The following is an 11745-nucleotide window of genomic DNA, read 5'->3' as shown; positions in this document are numbered from 1 at the left end:
GCCCCCGGGACGCCTGTCGTGGCGGATGCTCTTCCCTCGGGTGCCTGTGGCCGGGGTACCCGCGGCGGGGAGGTTCCATGTCTTCAAGGAACTTCTCACGTGCCGAAAGCGCTTCTGCACGTCTGCTGCACTCCGCGGCTTGTTTCTTTTTTCTGCTTCTTCACACCTGTTTTTTTTTTCTTTTTTTTTTCCCCCCAAAAAGACGTTTAGCATGACTCCCTCTCCCACGCCGCTCCCCTTTCTGGGGGGGAAAAAAAGCCAAACACTTCTGTCTACGTGGTAAATGAGTGCTAGTTAAAATCAGATAAGGTGTTAGCTGTCACAGCAGTGTGCGATAGCTCGTGTAGCGAGCGCTTGATGTCGTGGTTGGAAAAAAAGAATGACCCGACTGTATTCTTGACCCTGTGGTTTTTTGCTTGTGTTTGTTCTCATTCATCTGCAGAGCAGCTGGCTCGTTTCTGCTTTTCAGAAACTGATGGAAAGCTTAAAAAAAACCCAAAATGAACAAACCTGTAATTTTATTTCAGTAGAAATAGATGGTCGTTGATGCACTGTGTGATGAACCTGAAACCTCAGCTCCTTTGGTTGCTCTTAATTAACTCAAGATATTTAACTTGCTTCCCACGTTGAGGGGCTGTTATCAATAGTTTCATAAGAACTTGTTTGGAGGTAAACCAGAAAGTATCAGCTTTTTTTGGTTTTATAAAATAAAATTATTTACCAAGCCATCAGTTACAAAATCTGTTAAAAATTATTTCACATATACTAGATAGTTTACTGAACAACTGCAGAATGGTGTACTGAAGGGGTTTGAGGTAAAATTCTGAAATTCTCCATGCATAATCAGTTCATCTATGAATTTATCAGCTCATATGTGATGAATTCAATGAGTCAATTAACCTATGCGTTTGTGTCATAACAATCTCAAAATGGTGCTGACTTGTGTTTGGGAAAGGGACAATTGTATTCAGCTTTTTAAAATGTAATACAGACTCTGTTCAGTAAATGCCCCTGGTGGTACAGGATCAGAAGAATCTAGGTAGGAAGGTACATCTGATCAGATACCAGCATTGCTGTATTGCATTTCTACTTTTGTCTGTGTATACTGACTTCTTCCTCTGATGTAGTGATGTTGTATTAGGAATGTGAAGGTGGGAGGTAGGAATTAGAAAAGATTCATTTAAACATCAAAGAAATACCTATTCACAGAAAGCAGTTAGGTTTTAGGAGTCAAGGTACTTTTGTGCCAGTGGTTTCAGATGTGATTCATGTTTATTATTTTCTTTCCTGAGGACTTGAAAGGCCTTGATAGTGTGTGAGAATTTCTAATTGAACGAGAGCTGGGAGTAGCTATGATGACGGGAGGGGAGCGGCGCGGCAGGTGAAGAGAACCAGCCTTGTTCTCTTTATTCCACTTATTTTTGTATGAGCTGCATATAATGATCTTCAGGAGATCAAACTCTGCATTCTCCTGAGTATGTGGATAAGAGTGGTTTGCTGGGCAGGCAGGTTGAGTTGGTTCTTTCATCTGCTGGTCTCAGCTGTGGGGATGAGGAAGAAGTGATAATTCTATATGCAGAGTTTTACTGCAGGACTTTCCAAGGGCGGAGATGATTGCCACTTCTTCTTTGGCTCCATATTCCCACCGACAATGTTCAGTGACATGAAGCTCACTTCTGACATGGAACTTTTTCAACACCTTTAAGATCTCTGTGTCGGGTGATAGAGAAATTGATTGACATAGAGATTTCCTGTGGACCTTCTTCTGTAGCTAAATTGTGTTCTGAGGAAGTATTGTATGAGAGAGGAGTGTGGAGACTGTAGTACTCATCTTGAAAGTTTGAGGTGGTGGTTCAATTCCAGGAAGTTTCCACTAAAAGAAGAGCAGAATATATGGTTATCTGAGACTTTCTCAGTCGTCACTGGCTAGCCCTAATGTAGTGGTGTTGTAGTGTACTTTGAGTGATCTGAAACCAGTAGAAAGTGATGTATTGTTAAATGTAGACTGGGGATTTTCATTGTCCTCCCACAACAAAATGCAGAATTTATTTCCTCGTGGTAATACTCATAAAAATTTTTTTTCTTACCACTGCAAGCTGTACAAGCCAGTTTATAGTATCAGGCTTGTGAAACTAAGTTTCACATGTCTTCCTTCTATCAGTGCTTCATGATAACTGCAAAGTAAATGATGTTGAACTTGACTAAATGTTTGCTGAGAGTTGTGCAGAATTCTTTTTGTTGATGCTTACTGAACCACAGGCTACCTTTATCTTAAAACTAGGACTGATCATGCAGCTGTCAACCTTATTAAGGGCAAAATTTCCACTTATAGTGAAAGTTCCATCTGAGAGAAACACATTCTTGGTGGCTGCAGCGATAAGAAAACAGAAAAGCAGCATCAGGAAGGCATGCGTTTTTGTCATCTTGAGTATGATGGTTCATCTCTTTTTCTGGTGTTTTCCTTTTTATTTTGCGCTGCTTTGTCCAGATGTGCTCTTCTCTTTCTGTGTCCATCCTAGCTTCCTGCTCATCTGTTTCCCTTTTAACTCTACTCTTTCATTCACACCCCACATCATATCTCTTGTCCTGCATTGCTTAATTCCCTTGTACCTGTAGGTATGTTGCATACATATATGTATACACACATACACACGGTGTTTAATCTTGTGGTGCTTGGGGTTTGGGGGGAGGGGGTTGTTGTAGAGCTGAAGTTTATTTCCAGGCATTCCTTTGGGGTGCTGAAGGGGTAGGTGGGAGCAAGTGACACTTTTCCTTGGACTAGTTCTATCTCCCTGTAGTGTTCTGAGGATTGGAGTGCAACTTAACTGTTTGAACCCCATGTTGTGTATAATGGATAAATGCAATTTATTTATATTTTTTTTTCTGTGAATGGAAGATAGTGAAAACGCACATTTTCATCACAAAAGGTAGTGGCTATTAGAATCACAATTATAATGAAGAGTTAGGAGTTTACGTAAATAATTCTTTCCTGTGTGTTTTGAAAGCTCTCAACTATTTTGTGTTGAATTTTATCAAATTTAAATCATGGTGTAAGAAATATTGTCTCTCTCTTTCCAGAAGGCAGTAATTTTGTCATGTACAAAGGATTATTTATATGTAAAAATGTATTTAGTATCTTTGCTTAAAATGTGCATAAATTTTATGATGAACCAGCTCAAATGAAAATCCTGTGCCTTTTGCTACTTATTTCAGATACTTCTGAGAATTCATCAGCATTCTACGTTGTAAATGTTGAAAGAAATGGAAAAATTATTTATACCTGGAAGGTAAGTCTGTCTCGGAACTTAATAAAAATATAGCAGAGAATAAATCTGTATGTGCATCTATGCCTAATTGAGTCCTTGTAGTTTAAATTTTTTTGCAGTGAGGGTGAGAACATGAAAACTCGACTGATTAAACTTGGAGGGTTGGGTAATGGGAAAATACCTGTCTCCACTTCAGACAAAGGTTAAGAATGATGAAATGGAGACTAAAGTACTGAGCTGATTAAGTCCATAGGGTTTTTGCTGTTGATTTTTTTTGGGGGGCCAGAATCTCACACTGAATGAAATGCCATTTCTTTAACAGATAAACTCTTTGTAAGCAGCACATTCTTTCACCCTCAGAATTTCTCAGGGAAGTCTGACTATTAAATCCATGTGCACTGCTTTAGTTAAATATGTTTCCTCCTACCAATATATATGTTAAGATGCCATTTATCTAACACTAACTCTGCTTCTGCCTTTCTTCTTTGTTCCTTTAAGATTCATCTATAGCACTTTATTGCAAGTAGTCTGAAGTAACCGTTGTTTATTTGATGTCTTGAAGTATCTAGAGCTATACTTTTTAACATAGGATTCTGTTTTCCATGGCATATGTATAGCTTTTAGGTTGAAACGCCTGTAGTTCCGAGAGATTTTTTTAAATGGTTTGAGAAGGTTTCCCCTTGATGAGACAAGCTGTGGTTCTTTTCTGTGCATCTTGGAGATCTGTAGACCCAGCTGGATTCTGGAGGATCTTGGTTCTTGAAGAGTACAGATTGGAGATAGCAGACTCCAGTAGAATAGGGCTGTCTTTTGTTCCCCTCCTCCTCAATGATGCTAAAACTCTCCAGCTTCCCTAGGGTTAAGGGAAGAGGTGAGGCCTTCATCAAGGTATAATACACTTAAACTATGGGTGGATGTTTCCTTTAGTACAAGCATAGGGGGGGGAGTCCGTACAAGACAACAGTAACCATAAAAACAAAGCTAAAGAATGTGTCAAGGTTTTGGTTATTTTTTTTGCATTGCTCAAAACTCTGGAAAGACTTACTAAAGTAACCTAGCATCTATGGAATCTCACACTAAGCTTTTTTGGGCTTCTGTCAGTGGAATCCAACTGCCTTGTATGCTGTTCAGGCTCTTGCAACTGGCACAAGGGATGAGTTGTAGCTTGAGGTTCACGCATCTAAACGTAGGTGTCTGCCTGTGTGCTAGGTGTCTAAGCTCTCATTGTGGTCAGTAGGGATCTGGTCAAAACAGTTGGTGGAGTTTAGAGAACTGTCCGCTTGTAGCCTGTACTTTGGAATGAGGTGTGTGGGGTGGAGGAGGTGGACAAATACCCACTAGACTCCATTGACTGAATAGGCCAATGACTCAGGAGGATTTAAACACCTAGGCTTAGTTCCCCGAACCTAGAGCTAAAGGATGCATGAGAAGTCACTGAAAATGTTTGCTGTAGTTTTTTTTTCCTACTTTTAGGAATAAAGTGATCTCTGCAGCCTGTGTGGTAGGAATGGCTGGATGACAAAGCCTGAGAACTGGAACTAGCAAACTGCACAGCTGTGCTGCAGTTTTTACCTCTCAAATGCCATCCCGAAGGAGGTGCTGCTGCTTTTTATTTTCCTGTTCTCTTATGTTAAAGTAGTCTGCTGAAGACCCAGCATCTGTCTATTCCTCTGTTGGGAAGGATGCTGACATATTTCATTTGCTTCTACTATAAGTAGACACTTGCTAATGGGCAAACTGGAAGATACTTCCTGGAATATTCTCACAAAGAACAAATGTATCTTAAGGTGGTATTGCATTAAATACATGATGCTTCTCCTAGAGAGAAGTTGTTCGTAGTGTGTGGTGCACATTTCTTTCTTGGATCAATAAAAATTCTGCTCATCAGCTGAAAGTGGTGGTGCCCACTTAGAGGCTATTGATGTCTATGGGAGTCGATACCTCCATACTTGTCTGTGTGCATGATAAGAACATGTGGCTATGTCTGCCCCAAAGCTCGTTTTAGTCTAGGTGGCTTGTATATTGGTAGGAGCACATGTGGTGGCCCAGGCTGTAGCTGCCTAGCACTCACCCAGTGTCCTGAACAGGCTAGGGCCTGAGCTGCCAATGCTGTGCCTTTCCTGATGTCCATGCTTACATTAGTTTTGTCTGTGTCCACTGCAGTCATACCTTAGGACTGTGATACCTTGAAGCAGGACTGAATTTTTTTCTTTCTATCAAGAGTAGAATGCTAAAAACCAGCAAGTGTTGGGAGGATTGTGTGTCTGTCTTTTTACACTTTACTACTGACTTAACAAGGATTCAATCCAAATGTCTCCCTTTCTGAAACAGTCTGTTGACAATGTATGGGTATAATTCTGTGGTTTTGGAGTTTACTGCAAACCTTTTAGGAGGAGTATCCGTTCATATTTACATAGAAGAAAAAAGAATCTTGGTGTATGCATCTTTGCGAATGACAAGTAGTTTTAGGCCCCAATTTGACACTTCTTTTAAATTTTTACAAATTTGTTCTAAAATATAAGTATTCTTTGCGCTTTGCTACTCTTCTGCTAATATACATCATCATACTGGAAAGCTTACGTGGGGAAAACTAACTGCTTTTAGTGTCTGCAGCTAGTCCTTCTGTTTCCTTAAGCGTACGCTGGAGAAATCATGATGTAATTAAAGCTTCTAACAAACTACAGATCTTACTGAGTTGTTAAGGCAGTTTAATATCTCTTTCTCTCTCTCTCTCTCTCTCTCTCCCCCCGCTTCATGATAAACTATTTATAACTAATGACCTACAGCTTTTGCAAGACGCAGCTATATGTCTGTGAGCCTTTCCTGTTGGTTTTATAGCCGCCAAGTTTAGCTGTGACATTGTCAGTGTGGATAGTGCACAAACAAGGATGTAAACTAAACTGAGCTGCCCTGGCTTGTTTCCCAATAGATACAAATAGAAAACAACCTTTGTCTGCTAAGTGGAAGAAAATCAAGTGCATTCTACGTGAAATCAGGGGAGGGTGGAGAATGAGCTTTATTTTCAAGCTTATTTTAGAGTATTGCGTTGTACTGTAGTTTTGACGGTGTCTGTCTTTCATGACAGTGATAGTTGGTGTAAAGGAAGATATTTTTAACAGAAGTGAATTCTAATGTCAGTGCTTCTGTTTTGCAAGGCAATACAAGAATCTTTAGAGTAAACACGAAAACAAGCATAATAGCTTATGCGCAGATATGGGCACTGGTGTAGTCCTGTTACCAGTCTTGTAAAGTATATTTTTCAGTAGCTAAGTACACAGGATGTTAGCATTTCAGACACACTTGGAAAGAAGTTATTTGTGAAAGCACTTGCTTAACCTTGAATTAGGAGGCCTGAAGCCTGTGTCTTAATATAAAGACATTTTGTTTTCCTTGTTTAAATCAGAAGTCAAAGACTTTTGTCATTGCCACAACAATAATGAGACACTCAGAAATAGACCCCTTAGGAAGAGAATACTCAGGCTTTTGTTTTAACTTCACAAAGCAAGATGCCATAACTTTGTAAATAACCACAGATTTCTCCCCTCTCCCCCCAAGCTGTAGTTAAAAACAATGATGTTCACTGTTTGAGTATAAGCCTCTGTGGCTGGATTTAATTTCAACAGTTTAGCAATTTAGTGCCTATACCTAGAGTACATTAATGGACTTCAGCTTGATTTGATATACAATATATGCTGCCAAGCAGAATTAATTTTAATTTTTTAAAAATATTTTGAAAATTTAAAGCATGATAAAAATTACCAAGAAGAAAAGTTTTGATTTGTATAGTCTTAGAAGTGCCCCAAACAAAATCATTGTATGTTATTATCAATAAGCTGGAAAGGATGTGTATTATGTTTCTTTTCAAGGGCAGCAGGCTAATGGTGTCATCTGAGCTTGTGAAATATATTTAGCCTTCAGACAATCATTTCCTAAGGCAGAGCTGAAATCCTTTTTCCACCCTGCAGCCAGATCACTGGAAGCTGTGTTTGGTGATGTTTGATGTTTCTGTGCTCCCTTTTGGAGCAATGACCCACCGAGTTGGTGAGGTTTGGAATACCAGCCTTAAATCTTACAGGGGCCATAGCATCCCCTTTCATTCTTGTACTCTTCCTGGCACTACTGCCTGTAACTAAAACCAGTTTAGAACGAAAGTGAGAGAGAGGCACTTGGCTTATGCAACGGCTTGTGGGCTGTGGATTGGCCACATTTCAGCTTTATCCCATGTGTTAGTTCTAAAAGGAAAAAAAAAAAAAAAATCTTTGTTCTCTTTCTTGTCTCACTTTCTTGGAATTAGATAATTAACTGCCTGTTTATAGGACAGGGAAGTGTGTGAACATGTGTGTGAAGAGGCGGGGGGAAGAGGAGAGGGAGGTAGGAAAAAATAAAAACAATGATTAACTTTGTATATATTTACATTGCCTGTGCTAATTTGTTTTCATCCATAGGGAAATCAGAGAAATACTCACATTGGATTGTACGATCTTCAAACTAAACAAAATGAGGTGAGAGCAATACCAGGCTTCTCCCTGGTGAAGAAAGTGCTGTAGTGTTTCAGATTTTGATGCCTTGCAACACAGTATGTTATGTCTTTAAGGAGTATATCTTGTTTGAGACAGAAGAGAGACCAGAGAAGATATTCGAATGATGCTGAGTAGTGTTAAGATGCAGAATGTGACAGACCATCTGAATGACTTGGGAGTAGGAAAGCATTATGTCTGCAATCTTTATTTCTAAACAACCAATTCAAGCCCTTTCCACTCCTCCTCACACTGAACATGTGTGCTAAGATGTAAATGTTTTGGGTTTTCTTTGTTATGTGTGCATCCTCAGTCTGTTTGGTGCTACCATTTGTAAGAAATTATTCTAAAACTGAATGTACTGCAATTCAGTGGCTGGAATCACAATAATGGGCCTTTGCAGGTGTCCCCATGACAGTATGAAATGGGTGAATTTCTGTATTTACATAAAGGTCTGCTGTGCTGCTCTAGTGGCAACATAGAGCTCAAAAGAACCAGTAAGAAACAAACAAATGAGAGAAAGGAGAAGTGATGTGATTGAGGCTTGAAATATGGTTCTTCTGGCCATGAAATTATTTGCTTTCAAAATAAAAATGGTGTACTGATCAGCAGCGTTTTCCTAAGGAGGAGTAATTAGATGGTTTTCTTTACATAGTTAAAAAAATATTTATTAGCATTAATGTGTTTCTCTATAGCACCTCTATATGTTTGAGAGGGATCTACGCATAATCAGTTGTTCGGTCAACAATGAAAGGACGTTATTGGGTAAATATGTGTTTTATCATTAAATTTTTTTGTGTCATAGCAAAGATGATTTGGTTTAGTAGGATGATACATTTGGGTCTAGAATTACTTAAATCTGTTTTGACCCATATATTGCCCACAGCAGTCCATGCATTTCAGTGGAACCATCACCAAATAATGTAGGTAACAACATAAAGTCACAGCTGTAATGATGTTGCTGTTTTATTAAAACAAAAATCTAAGACACACTGACCCTTTGTCCACTTCCCCCTCCTGCATTTATACACGCCTCCTACATCTAGAAGAGCTTCTGTTGTTCTTTTAACATGTATGTTTTTGGTAAAAAAACTTTGTGATGCTTGCTCTCCAAGAATGTTTAATAAAATTAATATCAAAAATGCATGCTCACTGTGGTTGTGTTTTGTTTTTTTTTTTTCCTTAGCGGTCAGCTTCCGTCAATATACAGAGGAAGAAAGAGTAAGTCAGCTATTACAGTCAGGTACTACAAATGGATTGTTTTAATACTGTTCAAAATATTGTACCCTTTTGCTTTTTTCCCCATGTAATTTCTGTTTAGAAAACAAAATTGCGTATAAAAAAGGATGTTATCTAAAACGCGTTCTCTTTGCAGTATCCAAGTATTTAACCTTGCTAATTGAAATTCATCCCATTAATAATGTGAGAGTCCTAAAGGCTGTGGATAGCTGTGTTCGAGTACAGGTAAATTATTCAACTAATCTAAATATAAACCTTTTTAATCCACTATGCTAGAGAGAAAAAGTGGTTGAGTGCAGAAATATCTCACGTTATCGTGCAGCTGTTACAGAGATAGTATGCCCGTGTTTCTTCCTAGAATGAAAAAAATGAGAAACTTCATAAAACGTTTGATGTAGAATATTTCTCTGACATGAAGGCTACTTCTTTATTTCTCTTCAGTCCCCCAAAGCTTGCAATTATAGTGATTGGTGACTATTCATCTGTAATAATAGCTTTTTAAATTAATTAATTATCATTAGTGTGCCTGTCTTAATTTAAAAATAAGTAAATATCCAGCTAAAAAAAACCATTTTAGATAAGTGTTCTAAACTACTTTGGTTATTTACTTACTTTTGTGAAACTTTCTGTATAGTTTCTTTATCCAGTTGAAGGCAGAAATACTTCTACAGAAAGTCATCTCTTGCTAGTTTCAGAAGATAAATGTGAGTTAATATTTTGAAAGTACATTGTCATTCTTTTACTTTAAGTTGATCGTTATAGATTATATTTTTGGTAGACTTTTATTGGGGAAAAAACAGAAGGAAAAAAAAGATTGTGAGCTATTCTAGGTATTTCGAATGTCTTTCAAAAACTGTATAATTTAATGGGATATTTTTCAATGTTAGCATAATAGCCAGCTTTGACTGCAATTATTTACTTAGTTCATGCATTCATCAATTATCTTTATTTCTAAAAAAGCTAAACTAGACTTTTATAGCTGCATATATAAATTCAGAGCAGATCAATTGACTATGAGAGATGGTTTGTGATTTAATGCGTGACAAGTGGGATAAAAATAGGACAATAGTTCCTTGGATTGAGATACTTTTGCTTCTTCAGCCTAATCTAATGGGAGGGAATGGATAGAGGTGGACACTTGGAAAAGGCTGTTTATCCCTCTTGCCTTTCAGTCTTATTATAGAGTGAGATCGCTTTTCCCATCTCTTTGGAGAGGCTGAACGTCTAGCTCTCTGCGAAGCTAGACACCAATCTTTAGGTAGCTGAACTTAGGTGGGCAGAGTTCACGTCCTAATACATTCACACAGTGCTGTGAACTATATCAGAAACATAACATCTGCTGGGTGAATCTTGCACCCTTTGCACAAGCAAACTACCAATAACTTTTAGGAATTTTGCATGGGAAAGGACTGTGAGGTGGTATTCATGCTAGGAAGTAAAACAGGGCTAGGGTGTAGTCTCAGGCACAGGCATGCAGCTCTGCATGCTCTTTCTTTCTAAGTGTGCTCCTTGGCTTGGTTTGGCACAGTTAGCACTCTTGTGACGGTGCTGTGCTGATGTGGGCAGAGAAATGCTTCCACGAGGCGATATGGCTGCGGCCACCCTCGACGCAGGAAAGGAAGGGAGTCCAGATCTCTGCATAGGCATCTGTGTTCATATATCACAGATTTCCCCTTACACTGAGTTGAACTTTTCTGGCCCTAATGTGTTCTTCTAGCATTCTAAGAGGTGAGATTGTTTAATAAGCTGTATAAAAGCATATAAAAATGTATGTTTGTAATGATTTTTTTTAATATATTTTAAAGATATTGAACAATTTGACATTCATGTTGTTGCAGAAGAAGAACACAAAGTGGTAAGACTTGAAAAATCTTGGGGTTTGAGTTTTGCTTTAATTGAAAGTTTAAACATCTGTAATTTTAGCTAACTGTTTTTGTAGTTTTATACTTGGGCAACACAAAGTACATTAAAGAAAGTATTGGTAGTATAGCAGCTTATGCAGCTAACCACAAAGCTGATTGAAAAACCTGCATACTGTGTAATCTATGAGCAAAGTTACTTATTATATTGTATTTTGTTTGTTGCTGAATGTGTCTGTATGTTAGAATTTGGGAGTAAACATAGTGTATGTACATTTTTAAACCATTTCAAATATTTGCAGAGTCACCTTCCTAACTTTGCCTTTTGTGGGAGTCTGTGTGTCCCAGTAAAGGATTAATTTAAAAAACAAGCAAACTAACAAAAGACATAAAACTTAGATACTCTCCAAGTACTGTCAATGTTCCAATCTCCTTTTCCCCTCATCTCTTTTTCCAGATTTTAACATGAATTTGTCTTCAACAAATTGTAGATGTTTTGCTTAAAATACTCATTATTAATAAGCATACATCTAATATAGTAAAGAGTTATGTCATGAAAGCCAATGTTTCGCTTTATGGAGACAAATGTGGGCTTGGAAAGAAAAAGTTAAGGTCCTGATTTTCAGTCACTTTGAAGTCTTTCATGGTTTTCTCAAAGTTTATCATTGCTTTTAAAGCAGATGGGTTTTATATGCTAGGCTACAGCAGTGGAGTAAAGACTAAGAGCGTGATCAGAAAAAACAGATTAATCTGATGTCCTTCTAACAAACAGATTTGTTTTGGTTGAGATGAAATCTCCCTACATCTTTCAAGAGTGCATTTATACAATCCCAACAGTTTTCCACAATTCTAGCCCTTTCCCTA

The 11745-nt window shown here is 38.1% G+C and overlaps 1 protein-coding gene across 3 annotated transcripts in view; it reads left to right on the top strand.

Moving 5' to 3' along the window:
• The first annotated feature begins 2908 nt into the window (after positions 1–2908).
• Positions 2909–11745, top strand: part of GSAP (gamma-secretase activating protein) — a 45981-nt gene continuing 37144 nt past the window's right edge. For all 3 annotated transcript variants that reach the window (XM_009328345.1, XM_009328346.1, XM_009328343.1), the window contains exons 1-7: positions 2909–3287; positions 7712–7768; positions 8479–8548; positions 8970–9026; positions 9159–9247; positions 9657–9726; positions 10828–10877. In XM_009328345.1, coding sequence (XP_009326620.1) covers positions 3180–3287; positions 7712–7768; positions 8479–8548; positions 8970–9026; positions 9159–9247; positions 9657–9726; positions 10828–10877 — 501 coding nt within the window. In that variant the 5' untranslated portion in view covers positions 2909–3179. The remainder of the gene's footprint in view (positions 3288–7711; positions 7769–8478; positions 8549–8969; positions 9027–9158; positions 9248–9656; positions 9727–10827; positions 10878–11745) is intronic.

The sequence above is a fragment of the Pygoscelis adeliae genome, unplaced genomic scaffold (assembly GCF_000699105.1).
Source record: "Pygoscelis adeliae isolate BGI_AS28 unplaced genomic scaffold, ASM69910v1 Scaffold267, whole genome shotgun sequence".
NCBI lineage: Eukaryota > Metazoa > Chordata > Aves > Sphenisciformes > Spheniscidae > Pygoscelis > Pygoscelis adeliae.
This window is presented reverse-complemented; position numbering and strand designations above follow the sequence as displayed.